Source organism: Acomys russatus, chromosome 2, assembly GCF_903995435.1.
Source record: "Acomys russatus chromosome 2, mAcoRus1.1, whole genome shotgun sequence".
Taxonomy (NCBI): domain Eukaryota; kingdom Metazoa; phylum Chordata; class Mammalia; order Rodentia; family Muridae; genus Acomys; species Acomys russatus.
Window position 1 is genome coordinate 70,387,336 of NC_067138.1, and position 14,918 is coordinate 70,402,253.

Sequence of the window (14,918 nt, forward strand, 5' to 3'; positions counted from 1 at the left end):
GACTCCACTGGGGGGTGGGCCTGAGGGGCCGTCCTGGATACACATTCCTTTCAAGCTACTTGGGTGAAGGTAATGGGCACTATCCCCATGCTATTCCCATCACATGCCTGGCTGGAATGTGGAATTAGCTGGGCATCCTGTGCCAAAATGTGCCAACTTTGGGGAAACTCTAACAAGCTTTGTTTTTTGTTTTTGTTGGGGGCGGGGGGCAAGTGGCAGGGCATGGGAGCCACACTAGGCCCTGAGCTCACTATACATGTGAGGATGACCGTGAACTTCCTGTACCCCATCTCGGCCCCCAGCCCTGCCGCTGCCGCTGTCTATTCCATTCACTGCTATTCTCACGGGTCACACGAGACAGATGAGGAGTTTGATGCTTGCTGGCTGACATACTTCAACAAGCCAGACATTGATGCCTGGGAATTGCGTAAAGGGATGAATACACTTGTTGGCTATGATTTGGTTCCTGAGCCCAAAATCATTGATGCTCATTTGGGGGCATGTAGATGGTTAAATGATTTTGCTAGTGCTGTTCGCATCTTGGAGGTTAAGGACAAAGCAGGACCTCATAAGGAAATCTACCCCTATGTCATCCAGGAACTTAGACCAACTTTAAATGAATTGGGAATCTCCACTCCAGAGGAGCTTCCCAAAGACTCACTGCTATTGCTACTTGATTAAAACAGTTGCCTGGAAATGTTTTATTTGAACAAATTTTCCTTGAAGTATCAAACCATGTAATAGTAACTTGGACTTTAATAAAGGAAAATGAGTTTGAACTGAAAAAAAAAAAAAGTGAAAGAAGGCAATGTCATGGTCTATGAATGTCTAAACCAGCCAAGGCAAACGGCTGCAGAGGACGACTCCCCAGCTTGCAGTCGGGCAGATACACATACAAATCTGTCCTTCCCCTTTCTGTTTGCAACTGTGGGCAAAGAAATGCATGTCCCTTGGCCTTGGCTTTCCTATCTGTGAAATGGAACATTATTGAGACTTTCAGTGAGAATCCACTTAGCCCACTGCAGGTGTTCAACCAAGTAGCTTCTTCTCACACTTCCCCTTTGTCCTTCCACAGCTCAAAGATCCATAATTAGGGGATTGAAAGGCTGAAAGGTTAGAAAATGAGACTGACACCAGATGCAGGGATGCTGTTTACTGTGGAGATGCGAGGCTCCGCTGCTTGCTCTTTGCTGTGGTTCCAGCTTGCCCTCAGGAGCAGCCCACGAGGGAGGTATGACCGTGAGCACCTCAAGAACACGTTTTCTCCTGACCCTGGAGACAGCGGGAGGCGGCCAGCCCCTGAACCATGGGCAGACAGGAAGCAGCACCTAGAATGCAGCTGTTTCTAGCCAGGCCTCAGTGACTTCTCTTAGGACTCATCTAAAAGTGAGAAGGATTCCATTTTCTCTCAAGGAAAATGGGCTTCTGAGCTACAGGCTGAGGACTGACTTGTGGGAGACACCAGGGTGATCTAAGCATCTCCTCACTGAGGGTGCTCAGTGGCAGGGCCCAGTGGACTACTTCCTTCTGGATTCTATACTCTGCGGATGGCTCCTTTGCCTCTGGCCATCCTAGGGGGTAGGAGGTAGGGAGGATGCATAGTCTGTAGTGTTTCTTATATAAATGAAAATACCCAAATTACAAATGCATACTAGTTTTTCTTTTCTTTTCTTTTCTTTTTTTTTTTTTTTTTAAGAGACAAGGTTTCTCTGTGTAGCCTTGGCTGTTCTGGACTCACTTTAGACCAGGCTGGTCTTGAACTCACAGCGATCAACCTGCCTCTGTCTCCCAAGTGCTGGGATTAAAGGCATGCGCCACTACGCCCAGCTCAAATGCACACTTCTTAGCCTCAGTGTCTGATAATACTTTTGTAATCTGGGGCGATTTCCTTCTGCTTGTTTGCACATGCAGCCCCTGGGCAGCATGGGGGAGGGGGGGCGCAGAAAGGTGGATGGCAGAGAGTTCCTGCCTCCTGCTGTGCTACTCAGGCCAAAGCCAGGGCTTTGAGATGGCTGAGCTTCATCTCATTGCCCACCATCTACTTTATGGAATACCACTATTCGTACCCAGCTTGATGGAGACATAAAGAATGTCATGACCCCAGCACATGTTTTCAATCTCACAGAAGCCTACCACTCTTATGCCTCCAATCACTACCTTGAGCAATAAATACATTTCTTTGGGAGAGCAGTGTCAAAAGCTCAATAAAAGTTCCATTTGGATTTACTTTATATTTAGTCCATGCTTTTTTTCTTCTTTTTTTGAGACAGGGTTTCTCTGTGTAGCCCAGGCTATCCTGGAACTTGCTTTGTAGACTAGGCTAGCCTCAAACTCATTAAAATCCACCTGCCTCTGCCTCCTGAGTGCTGGGACTTAAGACGTGCACCCCATAGCCTAGCTGGTCCATCTTTGTTTCTTTCTTTTTTAAAGATTTATTTATTTGTGTATTTTATGGTCATGAGTGCTCCTGCCTTCATGAACACCAGAAGAGGGCATCAGATCCCATTACAAATGGTTGTGAGCCACCGTGTGGTTGCTGGGAATTGAATTGAGGACCTTAGGAAGAGCAGCTAGTGCTCTTAACCTCTGAGCCATCTCTCCAGCCCTGGTCCAGGTTTCTAAACCTCAGTCTTCCAGGGAATGCTGGCTTACACCTTTAATTCTAGCAGTCAGGAGACTGAGGCGGGAGAATTGCTGAGTTCAAGGCCAGCCTGGGCTATGTCCTGAATTGTTGGCCAACCTTGGCTACAGAGTGAGGCCTGGTACAAACAAACAAACAAATAAACAAATGAACGAACAAACCCAACACCCTGAGTTTTGAATCACTAGACTTAAACCAACATCTAACACTGATACATCTAAGAAAACCTTAGAAAAGAACACCAGCTCTAAAACCCACTCCACTAAGATCATGTGGAAAAACACAAAGCCACACAGAAAGGAGGGGCCATGGTTTGATATTATCCAATTAATGTCTCTTGGCTTCAGAAGGCAGCCACTTCCTGTAGTTCCAGCCCTTGGCTGTGGTCCACTCTGAGTAAGTGAACTCCTCTGTAGAAACTTGCACATAACAAGGAGGTAATGTCACCAACAGCCAGTGAGGTCAAGGGTCCTGATCCATCCAGAGACAAGGTGAAAAGGCAGGCTGGAGAAGGAAGAGAACCAGTCACATGCTTTATGATGGGAACAAGCTTGAGGAACACATCATTTGGTAGTTCTGTCATTCTATAAGCATTATGGAGTGTGCTTAGGCACATCAAAACTATCGGATGAGGCCTGTTGTTCACTGAAGCATCATTATGCTGTCGGGACTGTATCATGAGAACAGGAACCAGAGCATGCCCTATGTCCTATAAGCATGAGAGGGTTCTGCCTCTCATCACGGTACTGACTGGGAAGACTCGGAGTTACTTCCATGACTCAACTAAAGAGAATGGTACCCAGGCCCAAGAGGGTGCAGGCTACCAAGCAGCATTAAAGACACCTAGGGCCATATTTAGAAGGGGTAGAACACAAAACAGGGTAGATCAGGGAAAACAGACAAGGACACTGATCTGGGGCTGCCGGATCTCTTCTTGACGAAGAAGAGGGTGTGATGGAGGTCATGCTTGGCTTTGTGGGTTTTGCTGTTTGTTTGTTTTTTGAGACAGAATTTCTTTGTGTAGCCTTGGCTGTCCTGGAACTAGCTAGGTAGTCCAGGCTGGCTTTGAACTCACAGAGATCCACTCATCTCTGTCTGCCTACTGAGTGATGGGATTAAAGACTGAGCTTTGCTTTTAACTGAGCCAGCCTCCCTCCCTCTGCGTCTCCAAAGCAACTTCTCTAGACGTGTCTGGTAATGGGGTGATCTTTTTGTGCACCATGTAAAGATTGTCCTTGTATAGTCACATGCTGGTGTCTGCCCAGCAGAGGGCTGATACAGACCAGACTGTGGTATTGTTAGCCTTTTGTTGCATCATATTTTGTAAACACTCTCCAACACCTTCCAATTGGTTTAACAAAGAGCTGAACAGCCTATAGCAAAGCCGGGAGAGATAGACAAGACTTCCGGCAGAGATAGGAATTCTGGGAAGGAATCAGAGGTGTGGGAAAACAGTCACCAGCCTGACACAGAAGAAGAAATGGGTACTAGAACTGAGAGACTGAGAAGAGGTAACAGGCCATGTGGTGGGACATAGGACAGGCCAGTATTGTCCGGTTAGAATGGCTTAGAACCTGCCCAGCTATAGTGTCTAAGCTTATAATATATTTAATAAGTTTCTGTGTCACCAGCACTGGGGAGGCAGAGGCAGGAGGATCACTGTGAGTTCGAGGCTAGCCTGGTTTACAAAGTGAGTCCAGGACAGCCAAGGCTACACAGAGACACCCAGTCTCGGGATAAATAAATAAATAAATAAATAAATAAATAAATAAATAAATAAATAAATAAAGTTTCTGTGTCATCTTTTTGGAGCTGGCGGTCCAAAGAAAATCCCATTTTAGTCAGAAGCACATACAGGGCAGCGGTGCCACCTGTTCAGCCAATGTTTCCCATCCTTGCTTCCCACTTTGAGGCTTGTGATCATCACACTTGAAACATCCACTGTCCCTTACCCACAAACCTTACGCCTCGGCAGGTAGGGAAACCAGCTCCAGGTGTAGGTGTCACAGGACTGTTGTCACTATATAGTGTGGCCTGTGGCCACAGCTGTTACAGGCAGCCCACCTCTTTCTCTGGGAGGGCAGCTATCTCTCCCTGAGGGAAACTGAGCTTCTGGACAGCGACTGGGGAAGCTTTTGAAGTTCTCTAAATTAACCATGTTCTTATTGCTAGCCAAATCCTACGTCAGGAGTGAGACAGCGCAGAGGCAGTACTGGGAATCCAGACTTCTAAAAGGAGAAAAGCCACCACCTATTCACAGTATTCACCAGTCTCCACGGTGTACATGCCCCACCATGACTGAATTCCATGCTACCAAAAATTTAAACCATGACTCACAAAATGTCTAGGTATCTACCCTTTGACCTCTATGGCTCTGGGAAGACACCAATTTTCTCTGGTGCTGAGGGCCTTGACCTTACTGTGATCACAAACACAGCTTCAGAGTCCCAACAGGTGGAACTTTTCTGAGTCCTTTCTTATCACAGCCCCAACAAGAGCTGAGGTTCTAACTGTATCCTTGAAACAAGAACTCAAAAGCAGCCTTCTTTTTCTCCTTTTCAGACATTCTGAGAGTCACAGTTAAAAATCCGATGAGGAACTTCAGGTGGAAAGAATGTAAGAGCCAAGCACGCTCTCTCTGGAGTCTTAGAAATAAATCACTCTACATCGTGGTGTGAGGGAAGCATAGAGCTGGCATGTAGCCAGCAGCTGGACAGGAGGATGTGGGCACTGGGCACCTTGGTGTCTGACCTCTGAACCCAAGGGGGCTGTGAAGTGGTAGGACACGCAGTGAGAAATGCAGAGTTCTAGGCCGCCCTCGGCTGTGAGGAGCACCGGGAGCAGACTGCTTACCTCCAGTGTCTTGGTTCCAAATCTTCACCTTGGAATCATGTGCAGAGGTGGCAATCATGGGCATCAAGGCCACGGATTTTGGTAGAAAGACACATGATGCAACTGTTTGGAAATGTCCCTTATACTCACACACTCTGTCTCCCGTCTGCCTTAGGTCCCACAACTGCAAAGTAATGACAGCAGGCAGCTCACACATACAGATGTTCATGTGTCACTAATATCCATCCTCCCATTCGCCATGATCCCCTCCACTCAAGGATTCAGAAAGCCAGATGAAGCCCTTATCTGGTCTACGCACCCAACCACCCATCCATCCTGTGACTACTGGAGCATCAGCTACGTCTCAAGCAGCACTAGCTGTGGCTGTGAGGACTCTGCTGTAAGGGGCACCATCTCATGTGTGCATATAGGTCCAGATGTTCTGAAATGATGCCTAAAACCTCTGATAAAGCAAGCAACAGCCCTGTAAGTCCCAGTTGTACTGACACAGATCAGACAACGCCTGCAAGGTTCTCATTCAGAAATGAGAGAAAACTGAACAGTGTCCAAAAACAGTGGGGCCCAGGAGACCCTGTCATCCATCATCCAGGATAAGAGATGTTACATCCAAAGCTTGCAACATCCTAACCTACCCCTTCTAAGAGCATGTCCTGAGTAGGAGATTCCAACTTGCCCTGTCTCATTCCCTTGATTGTAAAATAGGCATTAAATAGCACTGAACTCACAGCGTGCCTTAGGGATTTTGGTTTTTGTTGTTTTGTTTTGTTTTGAGACAGTGTTTCTCTGTGTATCCCAGGCTGTCCTGAATTCACTTTGTTGACTAGGCTGGCCTTGAACTCACAAAGATCTGTTCGCCTCTGCCTTCCAAGTGCAAGGATTACAGGCATGCACCACCATGCCCAGCTGTGCTTTAGGGACTAAGTAAAACCATGCATGCTTAGTTCAATGCCTGGCATGGCATTCATGTCTGATAACTCAAAAATATAACTCTTTCATTTGGGAACTAGATAATCATTTTAAGTGATAATCTGCAATTATGAATCTGGGAACTTTTGAGGGGCCTAAAGAGTGTATCCTGAAATTACTGGAAGGAAAGTATGTATCTGGATAAGGGGTGGGGTGGACTATGGACCAGTTGTGGAACTCCCCAGTTCCTCACGTGAGCTGTTCTTCCTTTAGCATGGCCACATATACAAAGACCATACATCTGGCTCTTCAGGCAGTCTCCACCTGTTTAGGCTCCACTGGGAACAAGAACACCAGCAGGTGCTCTGTTTAGCCTGTCTCTATCTTGACTTCCATCCTGTCTGTCTTGTCTATTACCAATTCAAGAAGACTCAAGTTAATAGATATTTCTTAAAGAAAGCCATTGGAATGCACAGGGTGATTGACGGTTTGCACTTGAAGCAGCCCACTGCTGTTGCAGAGCCTGTCTGTACAGCCCAGGGAGGGAAGTAGGGCCTGAGCAGCCTGCTCATCAGTGAGCAGACAGTGGCCTGACCTCTCACCGTGGCTTCACAGCCTTCACCCCCAAAGCCGCTGCTGCAGGAGATACATGTGTGTCCATCCACGCTGACTTCACAGTGGGTCTGGATGTGCTGCTTTGTTGGAAATACGTGGGCCATCTGAAGTCCCCGACTATCCCATAATCTGAAAGAAATTAGAAGCAGAAAGTGACCTGGCAGGAAATGGGACTAAAACACACCTGTGGTATCTCACTAATAGGAAAAGCTCAACTCTTTGCTGCCAGTCAGAACGGAACGTCACACCCTCACCAACTCTAGAGCTGACAGGAAGTAATCAAATCAATGCCATCTTGATTCTTTCTGTCTTGAACTCAGGTCATATGGACTTTTTGTTTTTTCTGAGACAGGGTTTCTCTGTGTAACCTTGACTGTCCTGGTCTCACTTTGTAGACCAGGCTGGCTTCAAACTTACAGAACTCCCAGAGATCCTCCTGCCTCTACCTCCCAGAGTTCTGGGATTACAGGAGTGTGCCACCACCCCTGGTGTCATATGGACTTTTTAAAAAATGACATTTCTTTACTTGGGGAGAGGAGCTGCACACACACAGCATGTTTGGGTCCCAGGGACTGAACTAAGGCTGTCAGGCTTGGTGGCAGGTGCCTTTATCTGCTGAGCCATCTCAGCACCTTTTCATGGAGACTTTAGAACATACATCTTTTTTTTTTCTTAAACAGGGTTTTCCTGTGTAGCCCTGGTTGTCCTGGGACTCAATCTGTAAGACAAGGCTGAACTGAACTCAGAGAGCTATCTACCTCTGTCTCCTGAGTACTGAAATTAAAGATGTGTGTCACCACCACCTGGCTAGAATACACAGCTTAACTATACAAGTTAATTTGATCCTTTAGGATACTGTCTTCAATGGACCAGAGACTAGTTTTGTGTCTATAACTGAAAAAAAAAAAAATTAAAAGCTACATTGTTGTCATTGTTGTGAAGCCAGTCTTGCTATGTCATCAGACTGCAACGCTCCTCAGCCTCCTAAGAGCTACGGCAGCAGCTGAAGGGCTTGCTGGGTGTCATCACATTCCAGAACCAGATCCAGGCTGTGGCTGGCCATGTCAGCCTTGGTCTTGGCGTCCACGCAGAGTTCTATATGCCCTCTTACCAGTGTTCCCTCATCTCATTCCTCCAGTTTTATAGTAAAAGTCTCTTCTGAGAGCTGGGATTCTGAGCCATGCTCCCCAGTTTGTGAACTACCCTCTCTCTGACTCCTCTGATGGAGATTCTGATCCTGCTTTCCCAGCAAGGCTCTGGCTGAAGGCCAGGCTGCCTAACGGGGTGGGTGAGGCTCAGGCTGATCTGGATGGTCACACAGTGGGAATGAACAAGGTTAGCTGCTTCAAACCACTCGGATCAGGACCTTAGCCTGACCTGATCTTATGCATTCAGTCTGCTCCCATAAGCTCCAGGTCGAAGAGTCCCCAGTGGCAGCTAGGAGCAAAGGGGAAGAGAGCCCTAGGACGGGCCCACGGCATGGGGAGGCAGAACGGAGACAGAGTCATGTAAGCACGGGAGCCACAGACCTTCACCAGAAACACCTCCACAGTGGCTCAGTAGCCCACCTGATGGTCTTATCCTCTGAGGTCTGGACTACATATGGCTCTCTGGGGACCCAGCACAGGTGAGTGACCTGGAGAAAACAGTCATTAGCAAGTGCCCATATCCACTGCAATCCCATTAGTTAGGTAACCTAACCCTTTGTCCATCTCAAGGATTCTGAGCGGGTGAGTTTGGTTAGCAGGGTTGTCCCACAGCCCTCAATCAGCCCTCCTCCATCTGTATCTCCTTGGTGCTCAGGGGCAAAGGTACCAACACACTTGCCTTCTGGTTACCCTGGAGACCTGAACCCCAGCTGGCAGTGATGAACAGGTTGCAGGCAGAAAAGCAGCCCCTTGTGCTAAGTAGGGCCCCCTGAACTCTGCTGTAACACCTCCTGGGTACTTAAGAGTAACAGTAGCCCTGGCCCTGCAGCCCTGGCTGAACAGAAGAAACAATTTTCAAAACAACCCAGAGTAACAGATTTTTCCTTTTCTCAGTGCAGAATCCTCACAAATATGGAGGGCATTAGGTAAGCACATCCTACCATCTGCAGCTGACTTCAAAACTAAAATAGTAGACACTAAAGAAAAACATCTGCCATGTGCCAACCACAATAACAGGTGTTTTATGTTATATTTTCTCATTTAATCACCTAAAGAATCTTGCCTAGTGACATAACTCCCCATGGGGGATATTTGGAATCTAAGCTTAAATAGCACAATATAGCACAACTAATAAGTGATAGATTGGTGGTTTGACGACAGGGCTGGGAGTGTAGGTTAAAAACTGAATGTTTGCTTAGCATGTACAAGGCTCAGGGTTCAATCCCCAGCATGGGAAAAAGCAAAGGAAAAAAATCCCACACAAACACAAGTTTGGAAGGCAGGTATGACAGAGCCCAATGACTGTGCAAAGTCTACAGTAGCTAGATGCCACCGAGTGAATTACATCAAGCAAAGGGCACACTTATTTCTCTGCATGAGGGGCAGCCATCTTGTATCACACTCTGTACACAAAAGTTGGGAGCTCCTGCAAGACAGGACACCGTGTCCTTTGTTATATTTCTATTCCTAGCAGTGCCTGGCCCACTAAAATTATGCCAAAAGTATGCTTTGAAGAAATGAATGAGGATACAACTCTCTCTTGTTCTCCTTCCTCCCCTCTCTTATGGTCCAGCCACCACCTCTCAGCTGAGCCCAAGCCCCTCACGCTAAACACACTATCTACTGTGAGCGATGCCTCCAGCACACTTCCCTCGCCCTTTGCTCCTCTCCACCATCCCATTCTACTAGACCAAGTCAGAACTTGTACCAGGTTCCTGGAGACAGATGCTCTCTCCATACACTGTCCAGTGCCCACATCCCATAGAAGCAGGCTGTTGTCCCGAGAGCCAGTGCACAGCTGTGATGAGTCTTTAAAAACAACAGGGAGAAGACACAATGGACGTGGGCTGGGATGTGGACAAGGTTCTGGGAATGTATCCATGTGCTGGCAAGAGGTCTGCTTCACTTTACCTGGACTCACGGCCAAGCCAGTGACCACCATGGCATGGCCAGACAGCTGCTGCCTGGGCTGTGAGGAGCCCTGCAGGTCCCACATCAAGACTGTCTTGTCTCGAGAGGCACTGAAGAACTGGTTTGATTTGGGAATACAGGCTATCTGCTCAGAGAACAAATAAAAACAGAAATAGCTCAGGTATGCATGCTAGACTGAACTTCAAAGCTGAAGATGGCTTTGATACATATACACTTTTAATTCTCTCTCCTTCCCTCCGTCCCTCCCTCCCTCTCTCTTTTCCCTCCCCCACCGTGTGTGTGTGTGTGTCACAGAAATGACCACTTTAACTATTGTTAGCACATAGCTCAGTGGCAGCAAGTACAGTCACATTGTTGTACAAACTTCCACAATCTCCAACTATAGAACTTTCATCACTCCAAAGTGCAACCCCGCCATTCTCCCCTCTATAGCCCCAGATCCCCATGGTCTCACTGTCTCGTGTCAGTGAAGCCACACCGTTCCTTTGTCTAGCTTCTTTCACTAAACACGCTTCCAACACTCCCTTGCTGAAACATGTATCAGAGCATCACCTTCTCTTTTCAGTACTGGATCCGGCCCAGGGCTTCACCATGCCAGGCTTTACTGAGCTGTGTGCCCAGCACCAGAATTTCATTCTTTTAAGACAGGTTTAAGTTACTTTAGCATTACTATTTTACGCATGTGGGTGGGGTGTCTTTGCTATATGTGTGTCTGTGCACCACTTTTGTGCCGAATGCCCTTGGAAGCCAAAACTTGAGTTAGAGATGGTTGTGAGCATCGTGTGGGTTCTTCTAGAGGAACATCCAGTGCTCTTGACTGCTGAGCCATCTCTCCAGCCCCTTTTGTTCCTTTTTAAGACTGAATAAGCAGGGTGGTGGTGGTGGTGCACACCTTTAATCCCAGAACATGGGAGGCAGAGGCAGGTGGATCTCTGTGAGTTGGAAGCCAGCCTAGTCTACAGAGCGAGTTCCATGACAGCCAGAGCTATACAGTGAAACCCTGTCTCAAAACACCAAAAAGAAAAAAGACCTAACAGATATCCCTCCCAAAAAAAGTTGTGATGTTTCAGACATTCCAGAGAGTGTTTATTTTAGTTTCCTTATCTATAGCCTTGGATATTTTCTTTAAAAAAAAAAAAAAGAAGAAGACTACTAGTTTAGTCAGTTCAAGCCTTTACAGCAAAATCCTAAGGACAGGATGGCTTATAGTATTCTGCTGTATGTGCACTGTGGCATGTGTTTGCTCACACCTCTGGAAGGGAGCTGGATTATTTCTATGCTCTTCCTGGCATCAAAGGAAGCCGATGCATTTTTCCTTCAGACATAACATACAAGCCCTCTAATATCTATAGCTATTGATATTCTTTTTTCACTCCCAGTTTCTTTCAATATAAGCATTTGGTGGTTACCTTAGTGATTTCCCGCTCATGTCCTCTGAAGCTTTTCACCACATGTCCAGTTTTCCAATTATAGACCACAGCAATCTGAAGAGAAATGGGATGATAGGTGTCACCACCGCACTGGCTCCTGAGCAGGACCTTAAAGCATTTTCTTGCTGAGTGTCTAATACATACATATAATATATATATATATATATATTTTTTTTTTTGGACAGGGTTTCTCTGTGTAGCCTTGGCTGTCCTGGACTTGCTTGTAGATCAGGCTGGCCTCACACTCACAGAGATCTGCCTGCCTCTGCCTTCCTGAGTGATGGGATTATAGGCGTGCACTACCACGCCTGGCTGAGTGTGTACAGGTCATTGTTACAGGGGGAAAAAAAGCAAGTACTGCATAGCCCACTTGCTGTGGCATTTGACCTGTCAGTTCCCCAGCCCACAAAACACAGTGGACAATCCTTGCCCTGCCTGCCTCTCTCAGGCACAAGAAGGGCAACATAAATAAAATTTCTTATATCTAAAATAATATAGACATTAAGACAAGACATTGCTACTTAAGTCTTGATACTCAAATGTATCCTGATTTGAAGTAATGACATCTAAAGTAAATGCAGCTTACATATGGCGAAATACAGTTGCAAGTGAAATTTGACACTTCCGAGAGTCCGTTAGGAATAGGGAGCATTACTATACTAGTCCCTTCAGGAAGAGTCAGGTGTGTTGTTGCTGCAGTTTTCCAGCAACAACAGCCAAGATGGCTCCTAATGTAAGGATGGAAAGCCATTAAATCCAGAGTGATGGCAAGAGAAAAGACCAAAATACAAAAGTGTCAGTGTATACCAATGTGAATTTTGCAAAACAAGGTACAAAGCGACTAGAAAATTCTTTTTGCTGACTGAGTCTGAGTAAGTGTTACTGGTCTGAGTATTACTGTGAAGAACAGGGTGGGTGGAACAGTGACACCCCATTTTTTATAAAAGTTTGTGGGTGCCCTGGCACAGGGTGAGGTTCTCATTGAATCCTCATGATTGTCTTAGGACACAAGGTGTTATTGTACATCCATGTAACAAACTAGGAAGCCAACACAGAAAATGTAAAGACTTGCCTACAGTAATAGGAAGTGGCAGAGCAGGGGCGTAAATTCCAGCCTTCCAGCATTGAGCCCTGTTTTGATGTGGAAATGCAGTGTTAAAACTCTGTCTCTCAGGACATCGTCCCTTTCCTGCAGTGGGCTGGTTTCTTGGGAAGCACTAGAAACCCTACCTTGTCTTTTCCTCCAGAGACACAAAGCTCTGAGTTCAGAGTAGCAACCACAGAGACGGTATCCACGTGAGCAGGGCTGTACTCCTGGGACGCTTTAGTTTGGACTCTCTCTTCTAAAATTCCATCAGGCCTGTTACAGAGAGGATGGAAGATGAAGTCCACTGGGATGGGGAGAGGAGAAGGGGGCAGAAGAGTGTGGGCAACGACACCAAGTCAGGCCAGGCTGAGACCCACAGGAAAGAGACTCACTGTTTGTTTGGGAGATGCTCAGAAATAAAGGGTGCTGTTTATTTGAGAAACACCCAGAATGACTGAGTTATTGAAATCTGATGAAGGAGAATCCTGAGGCCAAGAGTCTTTGTTCTCATTAGAAATGACTCCAAAAAATACAGGGCCCTGAGTGTGCACTGCAGTACTAGATGGTGAGGTGACCATTTGTCTATGCCCACCTCTGTAGAGCTGGGGCTATACAGAAAACAGCACAGCATCAGAGTGTACGTGGAAGTTCATCGACATGTGGCTTCCTTCTTTAGTATAGAATTTTAAAGGAGCATGATAAAACCAGGGGCCCAGGCTATGGTGTACCTGTATTTGTAAGTGCTGAGTCTGAGTTTGCTCTGCAGTTTCCCCATCACAGCCCAGGGGCTACAGGAAACCTTCCGAGGAAGAGCTGGTTTCCGTTGGCCAGCGAGTGACAACATCCCTTGCAGTCACTGGTTTCTGTTGGCACTGAGTAACGGCATCCCCTGCGGCTCCCTGTGGAGTGAAGACGACACATGCACTGAATTTTGTTAGGGCCAACATTAATAGTGTGATTAGAGTAGGTCTTTCCTTCCTTCTTTCTTTATGTGTATGGTGTGCCCTTTTAAAAAGGGGATAAACTGTGTGCATTTGACTTTTTTTTCCTTCTTCTGCTTCATTCTCTTGGGCCTGGAATTGCAGCTGTCAATACAGGTTCAGCAGATAAGTCAAAGCTATCGTTTAAAAATATTAAGAACAGCCAGGCAGTGGTGGTGCATGTCTGAAGGTAGAGACAGGCAAATCAACGCCAGCCTGGTCTACAGAGTTCCAGGACAGCTAGAGTTACACAGAGAAGTACTGTCTCAGAAAAGAAAAACAAAACTAGGAATTATTTTATGTGTGCATGTTCATGTGCGCAGGTACATGTGTATGTGTGTACATGTATTTCTGTGGAAGCTAGAGTGTGGCACTCCAACCTTAGGTGTCATTCCTCAGGAGCCATTTACTTTGCTTTTCAAGACAGGGTCTCTCACTGAGACTTAGAGAATTAAGCTAGGCTGGCTGGACAGCAAGCCACAGAGATCTGACTATGTCCACCTCCCAGAGCTGGGATTGCATGTAAGTGCCAACATACCCAGCTTTTTGTTTTTTTAAGAGTTATTTGGGCTTTCCATGGTAACAACCTCCCTATGAGAACATGCCTCTCACAAAGGCTCTCCTTCATCCTTCTCCAGAAGAGGAAAAGAGAAAACACAAGAAAAAGTACCTGGTGCAGAGCCCCAACTCCTACTTTATGGATGTGAAGTGCTCAGGGTGCTATAAAATCACCACAGTCTTTAGCCATGCACAAATGTAGTCTTGTGTGTTGGGGGCTCCACTGTTCTCTGTCAGCCTACAGGTGGGAAGCAAGGCTGACAGAAGGATGCTTCTTCAGGAGGAAGCAGCACTGAAAGTACCTAATTCAAGATAAGGGGGAACCACACCAATAAACACATTCTGGATTTAAAAAAAAAAGAGTTATTTGGGCTTTTCTTGTTCTGTTTTTAAGGCTTATTTATTTATATGTATACTGTGCTCTGTCTGCATGTACACCTACACCCTAGAAAAGGGCATCAAATCACACTATAGATGCTTGTGAGCCATTATGTGGTTGCTGGGAATTGAACTCAGGACCTCTGGAAGAGCAGTCAGTGCTCTTAACCTCTGAGCCATCTCTCCAGCGCCTTAAGAGTTATTTGTATATATAAGCACTCTATTTGCATGTTTGACTGCATGACAGAAGAGAGCATCAGACAGAAGAGGGCATCAGATTTCATTATAAACGGGTTGTGAACCACCATGTAGTTGCTAGGAATTGAACTCAGGACCTCTGGATGAGAAGCCAATGTTTTTAACCACTGAGCCATTTCTTCAGCCCCATAA

The 14,918-nt window shown here is 46.4% G+C and overlaps 2 protein-coding genes and 1 pseudogene across 3 annotated transcripts; 2 read left to right on the forward strand and 1 right to left on the reverse strand.

Annotated features, from left to right (window-relative positions):
• Positions 1-264: 264 nt before the first annotated feature.
• On the forward strand, positions 265-681 carry LOC127198480 (cytochrome c oxidase subunit 5A, mitochondrial-like). The gene has a single exon (XM_051156460.1). The coding sequence runs from the start codon at positions 265-267 to the stop codon at positions 679-681; it is 417 nt and encodes a 138-aa protein (XP_051012417.1).
• A 1,581-nt stretch (positions 682-2,262) lies between these two features.
• On the reverse strand, positions 2,263-13,507 carry Wdr31 (WD repeat domain 31). Of its 2 annotated transcripts, none has more exons than XM_051162884.1 (9): positions 13,341-13,507; positions 12,756-12,885; positions 11,505-11,579; positions 10,075-10,219; positions 9,872-9,972; positions 8,584-8,651; positions 7,003-7,144; positions 5,495-5,657; positions 2,263-3,145 (listed from the first exon to the last, which is right to left on the reverse strand). In XM_051162884.1, exons 1-9 carry the CDS (start codon positions 13,454-13,456, stop codon positions 2,985-2,987), a joined length of 1,101 nt encoding a protein of 366 aa, XP_051018841.1. In that variant the 5' UTR covers positions 13,457-13,507; the 3' UTR covers positions 2,263-2,984. The 2 variants fall into 2 exon arrangements, 1 of the variants encoding a protein (XP_051018841.1); XR_007832397.1 differs by having other exon boundaries at positions 2,997-3,145; positions 6,996-7,144.
• A 686-nt stretch (positions 13,508-14,193) lies between these two features.
• On the forward strand, positions 14,194-14,446 carry LOC127207094 (40S ribosomal protein S27-like; annotated as a pseudogene).
• Positions 14,447-14,918: the final 472 nt, after the last annotated feature.

Excerpts from the sequence above, each read along its gene's own strand:
- LOC127198480 (XM_051156460.1), top strand. The coding sequence starts at position 265 with ATGACCGTGAACTTCCTGTACCCCATCTCGGCCCCCAGCCCTGCCGCT.
- Wdr31 (XM_051162884.1), bottom strand. The coding sequence starts at position 13,456 with ATGTTGTCACTCGCTGGCCAACGGAAACCAGCTCTTCCTCGGAAGGTT. Across the intron at positions 11,580-12,755 it reads TCTCTGGAGGAAAAGACAAG|ATTGCTGTGGTCTATAATTG; the intron begins GTAGGGTTTCTA and ends ATTTCTCTTCAG. Across the intron at positions 8,652-9,871 it reads CATCTGTCTCCAGGAACCTG|GTCACTCACCTGTGCTGGGT; the intron begins GTACAAGTTCTG and ends TGTTTTCTCCAG.